The sequence below is a fragment of the Hakea prostrata genome, chromosome 11 (genome assembly GCF_041222555.1).
Source record: "Hakea prostrata isolate BN-2017 chromosome 11, UWA_Hpros_2, whole genome shotgun sequence".
Classification (NCBI taxonomy): domain Eukaryota; kingdom Viridiplantae; phylum Streptophyta; class Magnoliopsida; order Proteales; family Proteaceae; genus Hakea; species Hakea prostrata.
The window spans coordinates 25,323,037-25,347,745 of record NC_142610.1 but is presented as its reverse complement, the minus strand read 5'-3'; the positions used below and the strand labels follow the sequence as shown (position 1 = coordinate 25,347,745).

Sequence of the window (24,709 nt, the reverse complement as noted above, 5' to 3'; positions counted from 1 at the left end):
CAGAAATACGCGCCCACGAACATTTTCGGACAAACATTTATGGACCCACCAAGTTGCTTGACGGCGTTAAGTTTCCAAACCATTTAACGTCACATGATTGGTTACACCTAGCATTACCTCGAAGATGAAGTACGTTAATTACCAAAGATACCCAAGACTTTTTATAAAGGATGCAGCTGCAGTAGGGTCGTTATGGTAAATCTCTGAAAAATCACATGGGCCTTACACTCTTACAGGCAGATGAAAACTACGAAAGCAGCTGTAAAAAATCTCCAAATCAAAAAAAAACTCCAAATCGCAACAAAAAGCACGTCGCATGATGATGGTGCACGCATATGACAGCTCTTGTCAGAGAATGTACCTATAAGTTCGGAATTGCCAGTTTTGTCCCTAAACCAGGCATCTAATTATGCAAGTGCCCTATCCCCGTTTCTTTGGTACCGGTCTAGAATCCAATTTCAAGTGAAATAGCTTGGACCGGATTGGTTTGAAGGCCGGGTTTTAATTTTGGTTCAAAATTGGCGTGCTTACGTGGACTTTATATTCCAATAAGAAAAGAACTTGACGTTGACTTCATCATGCACCAAGGTCATGATCATATATGGTATATAGTTTCTGGATTAGCTTAATTTCTGGGCAACTTGTATATCACATAATGTTTATTAAAGCTGGTTCTAACAACCCAGGTGGGCCAGGGGGTGTCCCAAAGGTTTGGTGTTGGAAGATCTGGTTGGGGGGACCCACCTTGTGTTATGAGGGCCACCACACCATCCACATGTCCTTAAACTTTGAGTTGAAACCTTCTCCATGTGATGCATGACCAATCGTTTAGAGTCGTTCATCTCCGTGTGATGAATTCAAGTACAGATCCAATCGGAAATCGGTACAGAAGTTGCTGTAATTGAGCTCGGTGTAACCTCAACTGGGTTTATGAAGACAGACCAATCCGACTCACAAAAGAATCGGGATATATCACTTTTGAATCGGTGTATTCGAGTGATCCGATTCTGTCATCCGAATGCTATAAGAGGGCAGAGAGATCAAGTTACTGAATTAGTCAACTTGGATCAAAACAAATCAACTGATTTTGGGATTTTGGGATTAAATCATGAAAAGAAAGAAGGAAAAAAAATAAAAAATCAAAGGTTCTTAAACCAAATTGTTGTCAATTAGGATCTGATAGAGATTTGTATAACAACCACCGATTCCATGACCGATTCCAAGTTTAACAAATAGAGAGAAGAGGGGTACCAGCCACGGTTGTTATTCGTGAATTGTGGTTGCTTGTCCTGAAAGTTTAGGAGGTGGTGGTGATGGTGGTTTGGTTATTTTTCTAATCATACATTATTCATGACTTGGACTTAAGACATGCTCAAAAGCTATTTTAAAAATAAATATAATAAATGAGAACATTTTTTTTTTTTAGAATAATAAAAGAGAACATCAGCTGGTGTTTGCATAGTTGCTTCTTCATTACAACTATAACCATAAACAACTACACCCAACTATATGTTAGTTATGGTTGTCCCATCAAATCTATGTAAGGCTTTTGGATCACGAAACAATTTTTCTGCATCACTCTGAACTCGTGAGTATCTCATTAATTTGACAATAATCTGTGCTTATTCTGGATATTAATGTGGCAAATAATTAGAATGTCTTTGGAAAAAAAAAGAATTGAGTATGCACATTTTTCATGATGTTCTACAGTTGGCTGAAAACTTGGAGCTTTGTGTTTACTAATTTATTTTAGTGGTATAAATTATTTTGCAGCCGTTTTAGCAGGGAAGGCCATGTCAATTTCGTGTACGACAAAATGATAGGATTACTACTTAAATCATGATCTGGCTGTTACATTAGTGCGAAAGTCAATAAGAGCATGCACAATAGCATCAAGGGGTTGAGCTTTGTTCCTTCCATTTGGAAGAAAGTCCTTACATAGTTACACTGTCACAACTCCTTCTGCCACTCTACCTCGACATGTCTCCACCACATATTTAAAAGGGAGTCCACTTCTGCGTATTAATAAAGTAGACTATAAGGGAATCCTCCTCCTAAACTGAGGGAATGCAAGCCTTCATGACTAACTGTGTCTTTCAAGGTTCTATATTTTTTAACCTCATGAGACTTTGTGCACATTTTCAAAGTGGAAAGACAGATTGCCATATTCCTCTCCTTGGCTTCAAGTCTTAGTGACTTACCAGAGAATAGGTTTTAGATCACTCATTCATCTTGAATGAAGAAGGAAAACAAGAAGAATGAAGATTATATAATACTCTGGAAATCCTAGTTGCAATTAGCCAAAACCACAAGTGATAATGAAGTAAGAATATCTTTGTTAAGCTCAAAATGTAGAGCCTTTATGAAAGCAAGTCTTCATGACTTAAAACACACATTAATAAACCAACAAATAACTACCAGAAAAAGCTTGATATTTAAGTCATATAAGATGATGGAACCAGCAGAGGCTGGCATTGGTTTTATTAAGAATGATTATAAACAGAAAAGACTGAAATTAATAAAGGAACAACTGTTCAACAGACTTGGATATCAGTTGCATCAAGTTCATACCCTCTGCCTTGACAAATCAGCTTTCTCATTCACTTCTGCATCAATTCAAGTTTCTAGAGAAGCAAATTGGATTCACTTTCCATACCTGAAACACACAAGGAAAAATCAGATGATTTCATATAGAATCATAGCCACTACATGTGTTGATATGCATCAAGGCAAATCCATATCCATATGTTAAGCTCATCACTCTTACTGCAGATCACTCCATGAAATTCACGAGTATACAACAGTAAGCATATAATTTTATAAACAATGAAGAAGAAAATTGCTGAGAGATAAGAAGGAAACCATAGTCCATTAAGAAGTTGGGAAAAAAATGTGTTAGAAGAGTAGATAAGAAGCCAGTAAGAGTATCTGCATGTATGCAGGTATCAGAGGTGCAAAAGACAACGACGAAGTTTGGACTTTGTTCTCCAAGCAATCTTTTCTTCACTGAACCAGAAGAATACGTATTTACACCATGAAAATTGGTAAAATGATGACCAAGATGAAATCCAACTCTGCAAATCTTAACCTTCTTGTTAATCTTCAGTACTTTCATATTCTTTTCCAAGATGGAGGAATCAGATATGTCAAAGTTAATGTTTTGAGTTTGTCTGTAGGTAAAACAAGATATACATTACAGGATCTAGGATCTGTAGAATTTATCAGGGCAGTTGAACCATATTCTTAAAAGAAATTAGGCCAAAGCTTCCTTGCTAGGCAACAATATGCCTTCAGTTAACACTGTATACTAAGCCTATAACATTGCTATTTGCTCTTATTTTAGAGCAATAGCAACGCTTTTGCACACACGATGCTGAAGAAAAAGAAAAAAATATGCCAGAAGAAAAGAATTGGGCCAAAACTGTTGAAGACCAGCTCTCATAATCCAATATATTGATTATGTAGAGGAATAGCTGATATAGAATGATGGCATACCCTTTAACAATTTGTTAATATATTAGCAGAGTCAGACTCGTGTCCCTCTGCCTTGACAAGTCAGCCTTTTATTTTCTCCCATACATCAGCTCTGGCTTTCCAAGAAGCATATCTGATATGTTTCTCATACCTAAACATAGGGCAATGCTTTGACCGAAAAAAACATAGGGCAATGCAATACAAAAATGTGTGTTCACAAAGAATATAACCGCTCCATTTACATGAAAAAATGTGCAAGGGAAAAATGCTTTATGCTTCTGATTTCAGCTCTATTCCACATATCTGGGTTTGTGTCTGAAATCCTCACTCTCTATTAAAGAGACATGTCTTTCCTTCAGGTTATAGCTAATCAAGTTGTAGCAAGATATACACCCTTAAGTTCTGTACTAATGGATATACCAGATGGGGGAAAACAAGTAGTTTGGACCTGTGGGCATAAGAACCAGAATAAGAACCTATAATCATTAAATGCAAATGAGACATCAATCATGTACAAATTCTGGGTTATAGATGCTCTTGTTCATGGTTCTGGAAAGCAGCTTTCTGACCAAACAGTGCTGTGTTTCTGTGGCCATGCATCGTATACTTCCTATCCATGTCATAAAACATGAAAAAAGGAAAAGGTTCTGGAGCTAACAGCTATTCATGAAATGTAAAGGATGATTGTTGTTTTGATTCTTAGACAAATCCAGGACTCACTTGATAGGCTACATGGAAATTTTAATGGTTTAACATGTTTAGGGATCTCCCCTTTTGTCTCCAAATGTTTCAAGTACTTCAGAAAGAAGCATTACATTAGCATGTGGCAAAATCAGAATTGGACCAAAAGTTCACCACATGACTAAAGGTGGAAGTGGATTGCATCTCCACTTAGCTTTGGGTGCCAACCAGCCTGCATGACATCAGATAATAGCACACTTGCTGGAAAACTTCCAGCAGTATTAGTGCCGGAGGCCCAGAAGCCTACTTCCTGAAACACAAAAAACCTCCAGGATCTAGCACAAAAATATTTTACCAAGAAGATTTTGAATTTTCTCAAAGTCATTGATCAGATTACATTCTTAGTTTATTATCTGCATATATTATTGCATAATTTGTTCATGTCTTGGTATGCTGATTCTTGTAGATGTAGGAGCAAGCATTTGATTTGAGTTTCATTGTTTGAATCCTATTGGTCATATGAAGGTATTGTTTTATATATATATATATATCTTTCTTTTATCTTTTTACCATTGATCTCAGGACAAAAAAGTTATGGTGGATAATCATCTTGAGATGCCTGTGTTATATTATATATATATATATATATATATATATTTTTTTTTTTCATCTTTTGACCTCAAGTCCAAGAAACCATATAATACTGGTGCCTAAAACTAAAAATTTCACAAATAGACTATAAGTTAGATTAAGCTACAAAAAATGGATAGAGAATCAGGGAAAAGCCTCATAAATGTAGTTTAACTTGAACAACTTTTATGTGCAGCACATGTTATCAGCTTCGAAAGAAGGGACTAAAGAGATACGTGGAACTTACATCCGAGCCTTCTTCTTCTCCTTGTACCTAATCATGGCATTTTCTCTTGCTTCAGAGTGGGCATTTTCTCTTGCTTCAGAGTGGGCATTATCTAGTTCTGGAGAGTTCCATGGTGGGTCACGTTTCTTCATGCTAGGTGAAATTCCACTATCAAGATAGTCAAAAACACTGCTTTCGATACTGGGTCTTGAAAGAGAGAATGGCAAACTAGAGTAGGATGGACAGAGTGTCTGAGCATAATCTATACTTCCTGCAAAGTGATTAGCTTGATCGGAGGGACCGATTTCTTTGTCTTCAACAGACGACTGAGTAAAATAAATTGACAGAGCAGCTGAGTCATCCTGACAAAACAGAAGAAGAACCAAATTATAAGAAGCTCTACACTTGGACCCAAAAATTAAAAAATAGCATTAAACTGAAGAGATACAAAGAACAACTATTGGCAACCTTACCCCTGTAGTGAGCCAGCAATTGGAGAAACTTAGAAAATACACGTGCCTAACCTTAGCAAGGATGTTCGCAAACTTGTGACATACTCAAAAAAATAAAGAGAAATCTTCAAATGGCCATGAACAGAGAAGTGTGCATCAATCTATGTTGACTGGGTACACCTTACCAAGCATTTTCTCCTATTGTCTTGTCCTCCAACATAATCTATCATGCTAGTGCTTCAAAGTTCAAACAACTCTTAATTTCAACAATCATAATTATAATTTTTAATCACCTTATGCCACATATTATGTTTCTACATGGCAATACAGATTTCAGTATCTTTTCATTTCTTTAACCCACGTGTTTCCCAGAGAGTTTCCTGTTAAATATCTTTATACACTCCCTTTTTCTTATCCTTCTTTTTTTTTTGAGGAGGAGGGGTTGCATGAGAGGTGGGTTTTCTATCCTACTTACAATCTTAGACATGTTTAACTCTTGTGTTTGACACTAGACAATGAAACCAGCACAATTTGAAATAAATACCTCAGTGCATCCAACATTCTGAAGTTTCAAATGCCCTACAAATGCATGGCAGCTAAAAGGTTAAATTGAGAAAAAGAAAGAAAATTTTCAGAGAAAGAATAGTAAAGTTGGGACTTATTTACCATTTATGAGTCAATTGTTTGATATTCTTTGGCTAAATGTTTGGATTCTGCTGCCCTCCCACCTCTCAGTGTAAAAGATGTCTCATTCCTTTGATTGAGTCATATATTAACCAACGCATTGTAACATTGGTTAATATGTTGGGAAGTCAATTTTTTCACATGTATTTCTCCTTGGATCTTGTGCTTTCATAGTTAACAGTACATTAGCATCACTTAGATCTGTTCACACTGTCTCAATTGCGATTCAATTCATGTTGGTTTTAGACTCTAATTACCCTGCCCTGGAGTGGGGAGACTTGTCCTATATATCCTGATCTGTAGAAATAAGAGATGGTAATTAACCTCCACTGCCCTTGTGTAACCATTTTCTGTTCTTTCAATGGATACATCATTCTCTGGCAAGGAACAAGCAGTATCTGTTGCAGGAAATGCTGATCTAGTACGATCTTGATCAACTCCAAAAAGTTCATCATAGTTTTGGAATGTGGGATCAACATCTGGAATATTAAAACCATCATTGCAGTCAATTTCTTCACAAGTTCCAATGTCCTGCATATTGTGAGACCACTCCTGCACTAGTAAAAGAAAGGATCTCAGATGGTTGAAATTATATTACTACATGGCAAGATGGAAAAGAACACCATAAAAATTCAATCCCCTAGACAGCTTTGAAAGAAAAATGTTATATAATTATGAATAATCTATTAGGTAGATGAAGTTGGCTTCTATCACTCTGGTGTCGGGTCATAACAGAGAACAAAAAAGAAAGAGGAAATACAGATCACAATGACAAGAAGAATTTTTTTTTCAAAATTTAGCCTTGTGTGTGTGTGTGAATGTGTGTGTGTGGTGAGGTGGGGTGGAGGAGAGTTTGAATTTGTCATCCGTAATTCCTTACTCATGACAGCTCATCAAATCTAGTAGAAGTAGATTAGAAAGGTTAGAGTCTGCAAAGTTTGGTTTTATAGATGTGTGTGTTAGTAGGTAATGACGAAACTCTCGGGAGTTAAGATTACAGACTCAAGGAAAATAACCAGTATTTGTGGGATGTGGTGTACAATACCAATACCAATATCAAAATAAAAAAAAAGAGTAAATATTGATACAAATTGCTATTCTGCATCCAACATCAACTTGTATCTCCATTTATGATGTTAACATCTTTGCTCAGGTTTGATGAGAATATTCTTCCCAAAACATGATTTATACAGTAACTACTTTTAATTTTTCTCCTATTACAAATGAAGGTCATATAATTATTTGATTTTTTTTTTTCAGACTTGGTAATTACATAGAACAAAGTCATAGTTAAGAAAAATATTGAACTATGCCGATAATATAAGAACCAAAACAATAAACACCAAGATTGCATATGAGAAGTTTTTATGGTTCCAACTAGTATTTCTTGATCATGGAAAATTTTGAGACATTCTAATACTTCCCAATACAAGATGTGAACTTTGATTCTTTTCTCCCCTTTCCTCAAAGAATCCAATAATAATTACCATACCTGGTTAGTCTGAGCAGGAATTTTTCTCTGCCAGCAGGTGTCACCATGCAATGGAATTTCAGAATTTGAGGAAGAGTTTAGAAGCTCCATTTGAGAGAAGGGTAAATGGAAAGGCTGCACCAGCTCATGATACATTCTTTTCGTTTGAAGATCAGCTCCAAGACCTTGAGGATGTCGATGATGCTGATCAAGATCTTCAGAGAGCTTCACTGAAGTATTATCTTGAGTCATATATATAGTATCTTTTGCCAAATTTTTGTCAGGTTTCAAGTCACTATGTATCAAAGAGGACTGATTATTTCCACCACTTAATTGAAGCCTTTCCAGTTCAAAAATCTGTTGCAGAACCAAGTCGCTATCTGGCTGCAGTTGACTTGCATGAAATATGAGCAACATTTACTGGACTCAGATATCAGTAAAAATGAATAATGTTCACTATAATGAGCATGAAACATGCTCTGTCTTCATTGTAATGGTAATGTATGAAATGACCAAAAAGAAGGTTGATGAGTAGGAAATAATAAAAGATGTAATGTGTTCAACATTATATTCAGTGCACAAGGCTCCAGCATTTGGCAATTAAAAAAAATAGAGCCCCCTTTAAAATTTCTACAAGTTGTGGAGTAAGACCTCTGGAATTCTTATTCCAAAAACTGTAACCACAGAACTCATCTGTATGGAGTCAATTAAGGTCCCTAAGAATTGAAGTTTATGCATTGGACAATTAGGACTGTCAACTAAAACCTAGAGAAGTTCTTCAAAAAGGGCACCCATATGCAATTCTGTTTTATCAAAATCATTTTTGAACTCATAAATTTTATTAAAGCATGACTCCCTCCTGTAACCAAGAATTTACAAAAGCTTAGGATATCGCAGAACAAGCAAAATAGAATGGCATACTTTGATACCCTCAACAGGGAGGTTTTACCAAAAGCAATGGATGAATTCAAGAATGGATAGTCGGTAATTACAAAATTAACGAAAACAGGATTACAAGCAAATAGAACAATGACAAGGTGAGATCTTTTATTGTTTCCCAAGTATCTCTTTTCAGCCTTTTAAGAAGAGGCTAATGACAATTTCATCTGGACAGGCCATCCTGATTAGGTGGCTCACCAATTTTTCTCAACATAGCTGGGTTATGTGGCAATTCTGACAGTTGGACAGAATGGTATAGAAATGGGATAAATCTGGTTTTGAAGAGATCATCCTACAAAATTTAAAATTTTGATCCGACCATTTCCGTGATGAACCTGAATATCACTTACAATGTTTATGTCATAGGAAACTAGTAATTCTAGTTATCTAAATACAATAAATCAGGAAGTGGAAGATTTGGTATAAAGATTGGGGACTTTCTCAATATCTGGGATCCCATCATGTATCTGCTTCCCTTTTCAGTGCTAACTGTATTCACATCCATTGGAGCATCAAAATTTTTAGTTATTAATGCAGTCACCCATACTTAAAATCCCCCATCTAACAAATAAGAGAAACATCATGAAACCTCTGACCAATGATAATGCATCAGTATTGTTTAATTCAATAGACAAATAAAGTGAATTAGGTTACAGATACGTTCTAAGTAAGAAAACACTCAAAGACTGAAAAATCATTGGGAGAAGCAACTCATGCCTACCTTGTTCCCTAAATTACTTGAACCCACTTCATCATCTACTCCGAAGATAGGTTTTGTGGAGTTTGCATCAGATGTTAAAGAAGATCCATCAATCCATGGGCTCGAACCATTTAAATTTGATGCACTTGGAGCAAAATAACCAGATGAAGCAGACACAGCAATATCCTGAGAACCATTTGCCCACTGTTCATTCCAGTCATAGCCCCATAAGAAAGCGAAGTCCCTAGCAGAAGGACAACCCCTGTAACTACTCATCACTAGTTTTCTCTGCTGAGCAGAGGATTCTTGCAGGTTATCATCACACCCGTGACACATAAACATTCGGCGAACCCAGCATCGAACAGATGCTGGTTGTTTTCGACAACCTTCACAGAAAAGGGAACGATAATGTCGTTGGGACAAAGCATTTGCTGAATGAGCCCGTGCATCACAAGGAAGGCAAAGATGTGCTGCATCTGCCTCACAGTAAACAACTGATCTTGATTGTGCACAAATTTCACAGGATTTCTCCATTTTTGTTTTTTTTTTTTTTTTTTTAATTACTAATACTAACCTCAAGTAAAAAACTCAGAATTGGTTGCTGCTGCACTCCAAATTCAAATTGAAGCTGTGAATATTGAAATTAAGATAAATTTAGCAAGATACTGACATGTCCAGACCCATAGGTGACAGCATTATTTTCATTTATAGATGGCTGATCGAGAATCCAAAGCATGAAGAGGCAAAGGATCCTGAACAAAGATCACATTTCCAACTAGAAATTTGAAACTTCAATGGAAATCTAAGAACAAAAATTTTCAAAACAAAAAATGAACCAATGACTATGCTACGCCTTCTGATTTCTCTTTCTTTCTAAAATAAATCAATATCACTAATTCTAGCTCCAAAGAAGAAATTGCTTACCTTTCTTTTTGTTCTTCAGGGAAACGGTCCGATCAAACAAATATCCTTTCTAAAAAGAATTGACAGAGCATCCGGCAAAATGGGGAAGAAGAAAAGTGAATTTAAAGAAATCTAAATAAAGAGTTGAGCAAATATCGCCATCAACAGACAGCTTCAAACAGGAAGACTCAGCTCTGTTTTTAGCTTCAGCTAGTTTCAGTTTCAGTTCTCACTCAATTTTTAGTTTAATTGTAGTCTTGTCACTCTATCCTTGCATAGTAACTTTTTTGTCTGACGTGTCCAATTGCAAGCGTGAACTTTTCTGATGTGGAAAGTGGCACCTAGACCTGGCAAGTGATCCAGACGTTTAGCCAGTTGACCCAATTATGTTCAGACACGTCGGCCAAGAAGTCTGAAAGACGGCTTCCAATATGCCGAAATGAGGTTGTCCCGTGCCGAGTTTGGTCGATTGAATTGAGGGCCAGAAGAATATCCCAATCGTAGGGCTGAGATTGTAGTCACCTTAGTCAATTATTCTTTTGTTTGAACACTTGATATTTGGTTCGGTTAGGTCGGAACATGCTTTTTCACCACAAATTCAGGTGGCTCTACAAGTAATAAAAAAAATATATTTAAAATAAAACTACCGGCGGGTCCCAGTCAAATTTGTGATGAAAGAAAGCATCGGGAAACACTCAAGGTGAGGTGAGCGGCACTGAGTGTTGATCATCTCGCTTGACAGTCTTACAATTACAAATTATGTGGGACTCACAAGTAATAAAATATTAAAAAATAAATTTCATTGTCCTAACCCTATGGCCCCTTGTAATTCGTGGTCATCAGTTGTTAGGGGAGCACAGAATTTCGGACTCATGATCATCACTATATTACAACTATGGATCACTTCTTTATTAAGGGAGCACTCCTGTGTTTTTTCACTATATATTTTGTGTGAAGCCCATATAAAACTAAATGGGATTCATCTCTAAATTATTTTATCAATTAAAAAATATACCCACACAAAAAAAATGTAGTGGAAAAGCATTACGTACTAAGAGAGGTGATTCAAACTCTGATTTTACTAAACATGTGAGTAGACTACAAGAAAAGCGTTGGAAGCATCGTTATTCCAAAACCCAAGGGATGACTCAAGTACGAGATCAATGTTTGAATCCCCTGGGGACAAGGGGCTTGACCCCTCCTATTATGTAATGCCTCTAACCCCAATATATAAAACTGCTTGTCAGGAGAAAAAATCACTAAAGATAGCTTGAGAGAGGGTTGATTCCTGTTTGCCCCCTATTTGCCTGAGTTGATTCCTGTCTCTTATAAAAATTTCTATTTAGCAAAATGGATTACACTTCAACCACAAGGGTCATACAATCTTATCAATAATTTTCCATGCTTCATTTGAGGCATGTAAAACTAGAAATTTGACATGCGAACAGGACTCCAGAACCATATCTACCCAGTCAACTTCTTCCACCCATGTAGATGCCGCATGGCACAACTAGATTTATTTACCAAGCTTGGTCCCAATTACAATCTTTGAAGCAGATAATAAATAAAAATACAAGCTATCGAAAATTTTCTCCACTCCTTCCTTAACATGCAATGTAATCCCACGATTCAACAAATAAAGAGACCTTCAATTTGGTTCTCAAGTTTTTTTTCCATCCTTGTCTGGGGTTTATGCTCTAAGCTTGAGAGCACACAAACTCACTTAACAGTTGACCCATGGACTCATTTGTAAGTTGTAATTTAGGTGAATACATAAAAAATGGTAAATTCACTTAAGAACAGGGTTGGCGAAAGCAAGAAAAATAAAGGTCTCATCAGTTCTTGGCTTTGACAGAGTTATTGTCTTTGATCCGGGCTCGATTATCCAGCTTAACAAAACGCTTGAGTTCTTCATATGGAAGAGTTTCCACATTCTTCCTCCTAAGTTCACTCAATGCTGGCTTCTTATCTAACAGGTGCCACAACCAATCAGGGTATTCAGAATCTGCCATGATCTTAGGGTCTACCCCATCCTTGAGTATATTAGCGCCAACAACGGTGGTGGATTTTACCTCTTTGCTAAGTATAGAAGCCTTTGGAGCATCACCAGCCGCACCTCCTTTTGAGCCTTTCTTTGCTTTTCCACCAGCAGCAGCAAATGTTCTACAGCTCACTGTTCTAAATGCCTCCTTGGAGATTATGTATTTCAATGATCTGGCAAAGCTAATTGCCATTTCTGACCCCTGCAGTATAGAACTGTTTTCCATTTTTTTAGTCAACAAACCATAGATCCAACAGAGCTATAAAATAGATAAGCCATCTGGGAGGCTGAATGGTGGCCTCAAGAGGTCGGTTTTCTTCTTAACCAAATTATAATCAAGGACAATGGAACTTCTTCAGAAGACAATAGCATTCAGCAATGCCCTTTTCATTTAACAAAGTGATAAAAAATGAGGGAACTCTTTAGGAAATCACGAAGAATACCTAGCAGCAATACTTCAAAACCAAAACAGCAAGCAACATAAAAATGCCAACAATATTTAAAACATAGAGTTCTAACTATTATAACTTCTTACTAGTTCTGATGAAAGTGTGATGATGGCAAAAACTGGTCTCAAACAGAAGACCTCGATATTATAGAGTATCATCCAATTTAACCATGGCCTCTGACAAAGGAATCAGCTTCCTGAAAACTACTTCAGCTTCACTGGATTCTTCTAGTTTTCACCAAACTTGTTAGAAGAATACTTTTATGCTTGGTCAACTTATAATAAATAATAGAGTTTTTACATGTCACCCACTATAACGGGGTGAAACTCTGGGCTCCCCACTAGAGTGGCTTAAATTACATGGTACCCATTTGCTAAATACAAGTTACCCACTGTTAGACTTTTAACCTAAATTCTGATAAGTGAGGTGCAAAATGACCATAACGCCCTCTGGGTTTAAAATGATATAATTACCCCATTTAATACCCTCCCATACCCAACCCTTAGGCGCTACACTTCACCAGAAACTGCCCACCACCGCCGCTGGAAACTACCCCAGCCCCTCCCCCTGCCGGCGACTACTGCTCCCACCTTCCCGTGCCTGAAATCACCCACCCAAAACCCTAGACCGATCAGAAACCCCATTTAGTACATGGCCTGATGCAGCCACGGATTTCTCTGGCCATACCAGGAAAATATTTTATTTGCCTAAGAAAGATTTCATGAAAAAACAGATGAGAAATGAAGATGAACAACTGAAATACTCCACCCATTGATAACTTACAAAAGGGATCAACTTTCAGAAACAGAAAGCTCAATTCTTTTTAACTCTTTAATAGGTCTAGCCCTAGCCATAGTATTTGATGGACAAAGTAGCAAAACTTTCTACTAGGAAAAAAAAGAAGAAGAAGAAAGAAACTAGCAAAACTCTGCTGATCTGATCCTCATTATTGTACAACAGCAAGTCACAGAATGATTCAACAACAGTCCATCTGACCTTTATGATATGGGATATGAATGTGAACCTGCCTCAAGTGATCTCCAGATTGCGGAAGAATCTGGGATACATATACACAATTTTTTTTATGATGATGATTACCCGATTGAGTGAATCTCAGAACTGATCGATCTCATGTTCTTCTTAAGCGGTGGTCAACCTCATTCGAAACAACTGAACAGCAAACTTATTTCATCTTGAAGAATTTTTCTTCAATTTCTCAACAGACCCAGATCTTGTGCCCTTGCCCATTTTCGACTTGTCATTGGGAAGTCTTAAACCCATCAAGCTCATAATATCCAGCAAACCCACCAATCCAAATACTTTGGTTCTTGTTCAATTCCAAAATGGGAGAAATTTGTGGCTGCATCAGGGTTTTGGGTGGGTATTTTTGGCAGGGGAAGTTGGGGGCGGTGGTCATGGGCAAGGGGAGGGGGTGGAGTGGTTTCCGGTGGTGGTTGTGGGCAATTTCCGGCAAGGTGTAGGGAGAAGATGGGTGAAGAGACCACCTAAGGGTTGGGTATGGGAGAATATTAAATGAGGGTAGTTATGTCATTTTAAACCTAAAGGGCATTATGGTCATTTGACACCTCACTTAATAGGATCTAGGTTAAAAGCCTAACAGTGGGCACCTTGTAATTTAGCAAGTAGATGCCATGTAATTTAAGCCATTATATTGGAGAACCCAGAGTTTCACCCCATTGTAATGGGTGACATGTAAAAAACTCCAAATAGTAAATTGATATCATCTTTCATATCCAAGGCAACTAGCACTTGGGTCATTGAGTTTGTTTCTCTTTCCAGAACTGTAAAACAAAAGTAGAAACTTCCCCAAATACTTTTGAATAGGAAGAAACATCAATTCTAGGATCATGATCATTTCAGCCAACAATTATTGCATATGCACACAAAAAGCAAATCTTTCTACCTTATAATAGAGGCACACCCAAATCCCTATGCATCCAGTGAAGTATAACTTATTCCACATGTGAAACAGAATAATGAAGGACATGTGAGGATACGATAATAAAGATTTTAATGTGACAAAGATTTCTCTCAAGCAAGAAAAGTGTGCATGTCAAGAAGCATTATTACAGTAAGAAAGTCCATGAATTTGATATATCCCTTTGGATTGACCTGGCCAGTTCTAATTCTGGTCGAAAACTGAATTGGCAAGTATAGGAGAGAACGATGAGAATATCTGTAAAGACAGCAAACAACAATGAAAAACCCGGGAACCCCATGCTACAAAAACACCAAAATGATTGAAAAATAAGATTTGCTAACTTCAAAGAGGAATCAAAAGATGTCTGCCAGCAGACATCAACCACCCCATTAGTTGATCATAACCAATATTGAAGAGAGAAAAAAAATCTAGGTATTCCTAGTGTGTCAAGTGTCTCCATAGCCCTACCCTATTTGACCTCAACAACCATATAACTTAGACAATGTTACCCTGAAAACCCATTGAAGGGGAAACCCTTAAGCCCTTGAGTACTGCCACTCATTCAAATATAAATGAGTCACACATCTCAAAACAACCTGAAAATTCAAAGATAGTAATACCTTAAATGATTTCTGAATACCCCAACTACACTGGCAGGCCCAGATTCCCCATGAGATGTTGTCAAAGTTCAGCTCGATAATTTAAGATAGGGAAACGACCATATGTTAATATGAAGAGCTGAACTAGCTGAATTTATAATCTGCAGGCAATTCATGATAAGTGATCTTGAGAACAACATGAAATAGCTGTCAACGTGGACACCAATCTAGTTACTGTTAGCATTATATCGTCAATCACTATTTTTCTGTTCTATACCACCCACTGAACATTCTGTTATCTTTTTTAATCCCAAAATGGTCCTGAGACAAACTAAATACACATCTGAAACAGAAAATTACCCCTTTTACTCACGAAAACCAAATGCTGAAAGCCCACCAGCTTTGTAAGGTCTGTAGTTCAGTTTATTTGGAAAATAAAGGACCATAAGTAATACAGATCCCCCCTCCAAAAAAAAAAATCATATTGAATTAAAGATTTCCATGCCATCAAGAAGGCACAGTAATGATTGAAGTTTCATTGAAAAACAGAGTAGAGGCTTCTGCTTGTTCCCTTTTTCTATTGCACTCAGACTCCCAAATACGACATTGATTAATTTCAGGAAGGCAGATTCAATTTATTAAAAGATATACGTATGAACATAGAAATATAGAAGAATCCCTATAATAAATTTCAGTGAAAATATGAAAACAAAAAGAATTTAACTCACCTCAGGTTAATACAGAGAAGATATGAAGGGAGGGATCAAGTCATGCTGAGACGCCTACACAGTCCTTAAAAGCAAGAAACACTGAGACAAAATAGATGGACGAGAGATGAACCGCTGCAATAAACTGATTTCAGTGGACTGGTCAACGGAGATAGAGAAGATGACAAAGAACTTCACATGCACTAGAGTTAAGGTAAAGGTTTAATGCATCGATTTTAAGAGACATTACTTCATATCGTATCATATCGTAATGTAGATAGGTGTCAATGGGTGTGCAACTGAATGGAAATGAACGAAGTATGTACGGAAATTGTCTAATTTAAACATAAGAATAGATATAACTAATAAATGATCATTCATAACCAACAAGAAGATATGACACCTTTTTAGATCAAAGTTTATTCATTATACTTATGAAAGATCTAATTCTAAACACACATTCATTCAAGTCCAGTGACACATAAACACAACCAATATTGTAAAAATGAACACTTCACCTGTGTCCCGCCCCCACCCCTTTTGTAACATGTAGTGACTAAATGATAATTTTTTTGGTAGACAGATGACACAGACCTGTTTTAAACAATCAATTCAAAGTTCTGTCTCAGGAACACATTACTCTTGGAAAGCCTAAATTCAAGATTCGTGAAAACACTTCCCAGGTAATCAACAACAGTAACCAGCGCCCTGCAAATATACTCCTTTGTTTTCTTCATCACCCTATTCATGGATAAACCAATCAACTACCGGTCCGATTGGTCTTGGTTTCTTTACTTTCTATCACAATCAAATATCCTTTGCTATTGGTTTTCAAAACCCAGTAAATTGACTCTACCAATTGATGGACTGAAACAGGGAAAAAGGATCACAATAAAACTAAGAAATAGATAAACATTAAAAGCAGCAATTCAGGTTAATCACAAGCAGGAATTCAGGTTAATCACACAGATTTCTGAATAACATTAACAGACAAGAATTCCCTCCCGTAAAAAAAGAATAGACCAATTTCTAACCACCAAACCGTATTAATTACCATGGAAGCCATTGCATCCTAGTACCTAATCACATTAGAGACCTCAAACCACCAAACCGGAGAAACAAAAAATTACAACGAAAGTGACAAAATTCAGATTTGTATTACTAATAATGCATAGACATATGATTGCGATTTCACGTTTCACCTGGAGATATCTGGGAGGAAACCCTGAAATGGGGTTCTGTCCTTGAACGCTGGAGAAAGCTGTGGCAGCCTACTAGGACGGGTGGGGGGTGGGGTTGCAGGAGGAGGAAGAAAGAGAGCAGAAGGGAGAGGGGGCGAAGATGAAGAAGTAGAAGAGCAGAGAAGACGAGGACGAGGACGAGACGGCTATACTTTCTACTGTTGGAGAAGTCACCGAACCGCAGCTGAAGGGTAGGCGGCCACTACCCTGCAAGGCTGCAACTCATAGCGAGAAAGATCTCGAGAGTTGGCTCCGCCTATGCAAAGAAACCTTACTTCTGTGAAATTTTCAGAGCCACCCCATACCCTCTAAAATTAATTTCTCCCCCTGACTTACCTAATTATCACTACTGAAAAATTTGCTCAAAAATATATCAACGACATCCCCAGCCATAAGAAAATTACAGTTAAAGCAAATTAAATATTTTAAAAAGACAAGAATACCTTGAACAAAAAACTCTACGGTGTATTCATCATTGTCTTCGTCTACTTATGTGTGTAACCATTTCTTTTTTATTTTTGTATGTTTTATTTACATGATTCACATTCTTCCTAAAGATTCTTTTCCCCTTTTCTTCTTCTTCTCTTAGAATATAAGCATTAACTGAGACTAATAGTATTAGTAATAGGGGATACGATTGATGTATTATTCAACTCAGGGGATGACATTAATTTTAGAGAGTAACTTAGGGTGTTACGCTGAAAATTTCCCCAAAATTTCCCCTTTTGAACTGGTTAGTTATTGATGAACATGTATGAATATACCTTTGATACATATTGTCATATCATATTGTTTCAAATTGTATCGTCCAATATGTAGCACTTTGTAACTCTCAACTGAAAACATTGTAACTCGTACCATAAGTTTTATCTTAGATACTCCGAGACTCTCTCATTTAAATATAGTACTTTTTTGCAGCCCTAGGCCTTCATTGATAATTAAATATTGGCGTAGAGAGTTGTAGATTCTAACCCTTGTCCACCCAAGTCCAATTCCTCTCCATCTAGGCAGGTTGTTCACCTATCCTCTCACTCTCACAATATGTTTGTGTGAGGGTGGAGGGATGAGAGGACCGGTAGCTGAGTGGGGAGGATGTATACTCTATTCACCCATTTGTAGGGAATGCAACTCACACTTCATTGATATTTATATTTGTATTTACTACAATTATTCTTTTCTTGACTCCACATTATTAGTAATCTATATTCTTTGTTTTACAAAAGCAACATTTTTTAAAATGGAAATCTAAGATGGTTGATTCAAAGGGTTCTTCATTGTCCTGTAACTGCAGCTGATGATCTCCCAAAAATGGAACATCATGAGTTGTTCTGAAATTCTCAACCACTCACATTTCCTCACAATGTAATAAATGAGGATAAATGCAAGAAGGCTGCTCTTGAATTTGAAAAGGTGGCCCCTCTCAAATCTAAGAAATTAACTCAGAAAACCACAAAAATGCTACCAAAGAGTAAACCCCTCCTAACAGTTCACTAATATTTTCAGTGAGCTACTTCTTTCCAATATAAATAAACAAGGCATTTGCAAGGTGTAAAGTAGTATCATTATAGAGTATCGTATTGGTCATGTGATTTTAAAAGACCTATCGTCCTGTATTGAGAATTGTATCATTCCAAAAATATATTTTAGTGCAATTCAATAAAGGGAACGTATCGAGATGTATCGTATCGATTGTGTCAAATATAGATACATATCGGCTAGTATCATATGGTATCATGGGATACTTTAACTCCTTAGCCATTTGACCACCATTGCACACAGAAGATTAGAGCATTCAAATCCCTCCCATAAGAAAGTTGCAGTATTAATGGTTTTATTACAATCAGGTTCAATTAGTCATTCTACATAATACAATGTAGTAGTAAATACAACAGAAAATTTACAAGATCCAAAGGAATATCCAATTATTTTGCATTGTCTTTTCTAGTCCCTGTTAATATATACATTTATATCTTGTAAATGATGTATGTGAATACAAAAGTATAAATGGTTAATAACTTAAATCCAAGTACTAAAAAACAATGGAAGAAAATACAAAAACTTCATATTTTGTGAAAACTTCTTTTGACCAAAGAACAAATTGATGCTTCTCCCAAATTTCTTCAAATCCCATTCGGAGAATTAAATGAAGAACACTTAAGAAAAGAAAATCAAGAACACCTTAATTGCTAATTCCTGATGTACTCCATGGCTGTAACGCAGAACCCAATTTACCAGTCACTGTTTCAGCAATTGGAAGAAAATAATTTTGGAAGCAGAAGATAGCATTACACCCATGTGTCATTCAAGATTCCGAGAATTGTGAATCAACGTGTAAGTGCTTTTTGTTTCAGATATCTATGTTTGTGATGGGACCTTTAAACCAATGCCGAGCATTGATAATCCAAGTTGACACAGTGAGGATAAAAAGGCCACCAACAGCCACAGGAGTGTAGTTGAGTGTGTCCTTAGTAACAGGATATGCTACAGGCAAAGAGAAAAGGACAGAGATTGTTGATACCCAAAGAACAGCAATCCAGCCCACAAGGATTCCATATCTGCCCAAGTTGAAGGGTCCTGGAACAAAAGTTTTGCGGGCCAATGTCACCCTAAAGAAGATTGGTAGTGCATAGGCAATATAGAGTCCAATGGTTGCAATTGATACCATTGCTTGAAATGCCACTAAACTTCCAAGAGACTGCAACAGATACGAAAATAATCAACAATATGGAAAACAACCATTCTGAAGGATTCATTAACTAATGATTCATAGAGGAAGCCATTAAATGTAGAAATTTTTTTGTATCACGCTTGGCTCCACCAAAATTATAATTGTGCTTCTAAACATATTCACAATGGTGCTCCCTCTCTCTTAAAAATCATACGTACCGGCAATGCCATGCAGAATGAGACAAATGCAGAGAGCCAAACTGCATATAGTGGGACGTCTTGCTTGTTCACTTCATGCCATAATGATGAAAAGGGCATAGCTCCGTCTCTTGAGAATGCATAGGCCATCCTAAGATTTGACAACAGCGCTTAGCAGCTTATAAAGGATCCAAGGAATTAAACCACCCAAAATAAATTCAGATACTTGACAGATAAAAGAAAGCTTTTACCTGGAGTTACTTGTCATAGAACTCATGCCACAGAAAAATATGGCAACACCAACCACTCCCAGACATATAATGCCCCCAACCCCACTGCCATATCTACTCTTGAAAGCTTGGTAGAAAACTTCCGCAATGGCATAACCACCAGCATCATTGTCAGTGCTTCAACAGGCTAGGGATATCAGTCACTGCAAATGTGATACCAAGTAGGTAAGCCCATCCAACAACAATGGATATGCCTATCGCACTTATTATTCCCTTTGGTCCATTCTTATCTGCACCCTTCGTCTCTTCTGACTGTAGAGAGATGAAAAGTGAAAAACAAGTTTTGTTCAGCAATTTAAATATCATGATGACATAGTAGAACAAGACTCATCAAAAGACAACATGAAGGGAGAGAAGGAAAACAAACCAACAAAAAAAAAAAAAAAAAAAAAAAAGAAAAGATTTAGTGATCAATTAGTGTTACTAGATTAATTTATCAAATTTGGGCTGGTCTTAATAGGATCTTAAGGTAATCCTGAAAGAAATTAGTGGGTGAGACAACTGTAGAGAAGTAATTTATATTGCTTCAACAATGAAGATCAGAAGAATGTTGACGTTTCATACATCAATCAATATATTCCAGAAAGAGGCAATGTCATTATACATCAATTGATTTTACAAAAGAACACAACAGCCCTAGTGGAATTTCTGTGGTTGCAAGCAATACACTAACCATGATGTGTTAAAGTGATAATTGAGATTCATATTTCAAGTCTACAGTGCATAAAGAAGCACACTTACCATATGTGCAGATGCATCATAACCAGTTAAAGTGTACTGGCTCATCAGGAGCCCGACAACAAATATGTAAACATTGCTGTTGATTCCCTGTCCATTATCCGTGTTGAAGTGAGTAAAAACAAATTTGAAACTGGCCCTCTCAGTTGCAACACTTGGTATGAGAATCATAAGGAGAAAAACACCTGGAAATAGCAAGACAGGTCAAGAGGTTTTAGAAGGAGGATAGAACCCACTGACATCAGTTGGAATAAAACAATAAAAGAAAATACTATGCATGGATTTTCCATACCTAGTATATTCCACGCAGCAGCAAGTTGACCGAAGAAGGATAAAAATGATATAGAAAGGCTATTTATCATGGCATGAACAAGTAGAATTCCACCATGAATGACAATAACAATATATTTAGAAGCCTCATATCCACCACCATTTTTCCCTCCCGAGCTAAGTAGAATCATCACTTGAATTAATTGAGCCAGTGAGAAATCCACACTTGTTGTGACTGCCCACTGCAAACAGTTGAGTATTTTAAAATACTATGGCAATTTTACTTGTCTATTGGAGATTTTGAGGTTCCATATATATATGTATTATCAGAATTACCTGACCAACAATGTTGAACCTGCATGAATAAAAAAGAGGGGTTAATGAGAAGTTCACTTGAAGAGCATTGGAAGAGATGATTGTGAAGTTACAAATTTGTAATTTATCATTTACATTGAACAGATGGAAAAAGAAAAACTTTGCATCAAGACCAGAAAGAAAATAGAAGGCCAAAAAGGAACCCAGATCATATTGTTAAAAGGTAAATCACCAAGTATGCTACTTATTAGCTAGTTTGCAATGTAAAGGCATAGAATCCAAGAGAACTTATGCCAATAATATGTCATGCTTTCAAATCACAAAGTTTATTAGTAGCTATGAGGTAAGCCAGGAAGAGTTGTCCTTGTGGTTAAGGTACAAGGTTAAGGAGTGTAAACTCTTCATAAATGCTTTCTAACCCAATAATTTGAGAAGGGATAACCTTTCCATGGAATAAAACATGATTAAGAGGCAACTCACCCTGGGAGATAATATCACAATGCACCTGTAACATAATTATGGTATAGATCCCAGCCATGAAGTGAAGCTATCCTAACAATGGTTTATAAGATAGCACTGGCTCATGGAAATCCATGCTGCTGTCTTTGTCATATTATGTGCATGAGGGGGCATATCCTCTCAAGCCATGATTTGTTGTATGACAATGATGATGATTACTACCAATACTGTTAGCTGATGATGGTGGTGGAGATTACTGTACTATTCTACCTTGATGATAAATACTCTGATTTTCCTAAGAAACCTTTCAGAATGGAGACAGAAATTTAAAGTTTGATCACAGAGGTGCTTAGCAAGCCAAAGGTTTGGCCATACAATCCAATTATGTCTACCGTTTTTAAAAAATATACAATCTGTTGCCATACCATGGCTTTTGCATAGACGCTCAAACAGAGATTTAGGGGTGGCAATGATATGCCGCATATGGTTGTTTCCTAAACACAAATCTAACTGAGAAGGTTCATGCAATTCACACTATCTATCAGAACGACTTTAAGAAAAATAAAGATGAAATTTTACCAATTGATTCATCCCACTTCAAGAAGCAGTTGGCTATGAAACAAGCAGTTTAACAGGAAATCCTCCCTACAGTGACATGGATATAATGAATTCATCAATTTCAGATATTATCTTTTTAAACTTCAGTTTTTAATTTATTCTCCCTGAGTTCTTACAAAGCAGGGGCATACCAGAAGAACCTTTATGAATTGATGATAAAGGTGCAATTATTAGCACTATAGAGAGAGCCCTGTTGCTCAGGAGGAATTGTAAACCAATTCCAATTCGACCGAAAAAACAGAATAGATTTAATAGGAAACCCTTTTATCTCCTGGAAGAATCAGTGAAGACTAGATCTGTGACCACCTCATCATAGGTTTGAGTACAATAAAGAAGTTCGCGAACTACATCAGAGTTTTCAATTTTTATTGCAAGAATCATGAAGCTTGCATCTATCCATGAGAGATTCATTTGAATCCCACATGTTCTCAGGTTGTTTATACCAGAATAAGGAAGATAAATGTTTGTTTAGACTATGGAAAGAGAGAAAGAGAAGCAGAGAAGAAGTACCAGCCAGTCAACCACGAGGCAAAGGGCGCCCAATCCTTGCCAGCAAGCTTGGCACTCCAATAGTAGAGACCACCTGAGGTTGGGTAAGAGGAGCATATCTCAGCCATCGAAAACCCAACAGTCATGGTGAAGAAGCCAGCAATCAACCACCCATAAGTCATAACAACAGGGCCACCATATGTAAGCCCAGTATTGTAAAGGGTGGTTACCCCTGTAAGCACTGATATAATCGAAAACGAAAAGGCAAAATTCGAAATCACCCTGAAAATTCGCACAGGACCCATAAACCATTATTACACCAGAAAAAACTAAACCCATGATTCATCCATCCTCTTAGAATGAATCGGGTTTCGAAGAACAGAAGCAGAAAAAGAAAAAAAAAAAAAAAAAAGGTTTAAAGGGGGTTACGAGAGATCACGCTTCAGCTCCTGCTTATAACCAAGTTCTTGCAGACGTGCAGTTCCTGTATCAACATAAACATCGCCGTTCTGGACTCCCTCATCGCTTCTCTGAACCATCTTTACTCTAACTGTGAGAACCACTAACCCAGATTGGGAATCCAATCCAATAATAATGGACTAATGGGTTCCTTTCTCTACTCCTCTCTCTTTCTTTTCTTCCACACTTGTTTAGAATTTCGCTGCGTTCCTCTGCTAATCAGAAGAACCAGAACACCTAGATTTTGTCACCACATTATATTTCTAACACTACTTGTGGGATATCTTGTGGGATTCTCTACGTCTCTAAATAATGGAGTGGCTACGTTGTCAGCGGTCAAACAATAACTTCTCAACCTCCAGGAAAGCATTGTCATACTGTCATACTTTTCTTGTTTTGGTAGCACGCATTTTCATACTTAAAATGACAGAGAGGAATGAAGCAACCGTAGAACAGAGGAGGTGGCGCATTTTCCGCAATATCAAAATACAATTGCCAGGCTACTGTATTTTTTAATTTTGGTAAATTGCACTATAGCAACCCTCAAATTTATGTTATTGAGAATCTTTAAAAAAAATAAAAAATCTTGTCATGTTACCCAACGTGTGGTTTGGTATTGAGCTCGGGGATTGATTCAATTAACAAGAATCAATGTTTCATACTATGAAGTCAAAGATATGAAAATTCAAATTCATCTTATATATAAAGTTATCTTCAAGAGTGGTTGAGGTATATACATAGGCTAACCTAAGAGAATTTCAATTTTTAAAAATACCTGGGATTCTATATCTAATGTTTTTAATTCATTTTATGTAAGAATACAAAATACTTAGCATCGAGATTGGATGAACCTTTTGAATTTGATTATATAACATTCCTTCAAAATAAATAGCAGAGAAACCCTATTTCATTAGAAATTTTTATATAAAAAGAATATAATTTAAATTTAAAAAAATCAAACACTGCGCATTTGATAGGCAACACCGGTCGATATCAAAATCTCGATTGAACTGATTTTGTTTGGAATCTGGATAAACACGGGGTATAATTAAATTTGTCCGGAATGA

The 24,709-nt window shown here is 36.8% G+C and overlaps 2 protein-coding genes and 1 pseudogene across 6 annotated transcripts; all 3 read right to left on the bottom strand.

The window, feature by feature from the left end:
* Positions 1-2,479: 2,479 nt before the first annotated feature.
* On the bottom strand, positions 2,480-9,797 carry BBX27 (B-box zinc finger family protein; annotated as a pseudogene). The gene is made up of 5 exons (XR_016170742.1): positions 9,279-9,797; positions 7,640-8,002; positions 6,405-6,699; positions 5,033-5,373; positions 2,480-2,656 (listed from the first exon to the last, which is right to left on the bottom strand). The product of XR_016170742.1 is annotated as a B-box zinc finger family protein (transcript).
* A 1,854-nt stretch (positions 9,798-11,651) lies between these two features.
* LOC149001107 (uncharacterized) lies at positions 11,652-17,457 on the bottom strand. Of its 4 annotated transcripts, none has more exons than XM_089140605.1 (3): positions 17,101-17,457; positions 15,920-16,043; positions 11,652-12,416 (listed from the first exon to the last, which is right to left on the bottom strand). In XM_089140605.1, exon 3 carries the CDS (start codon positions 12,392-12,394, stop codon positions 11,996-11,998), a length of 399 nt encoding a protein of 132 aa, XP_088996731.1. In that variant the 5' UTR covers positions 12,395-12,416; positions 15,920-16,043; positions 17,101-17,457; the 3' UTR covers positions 11,652-11,995. The 4 variants fall into 4 exon arrangements, with proteins under 4 accessions (XP_088996731.1, XP_088996730.1, XP_088996732.1 ...); XM_089140604.1 differs by having other exon boundaries at positions 15,920-16,033; XM_089140606.1 differs by having other exon boundaries at positions 15,920-16,000.
* A 1,444-nt stretch (positions 17,458-18,901) lies between these two features.
* Positions 18,902-24,040, bottom strand: LOC149001106 (amino-acid permease BAT1 homolog). The gene is given in 9 exon segments (XM_089140735.1): positions 18,902-19,834; positions 20,026-20,155; positions 20,256-20,413; positions 20,415-20,546; positions 21,036-21,217; positions 21,325-21,544; positions 21,639-21,657; positions 23,205-23,465; positions 23,613-24,040. Coding segments are annotated over 9 exon segments (1,560 nt in total). The 5' UTR covers positions 23,723-24,040; the 3' UTR covers positions 18,902-19,486.
* Between the last annotated feature and the right edge of the window lie 669 nt (positions 24,041-24,709).

Excerpts from the sequence above, each read along its gene's own strand:
- LOC149001107 (XM_089140605.1), bottom strand. The coding sequence starts at position 12,394 with ATGGCAATTAGCTTTGCCAGATCATTGAAATACATAATCTCCAAGGAG.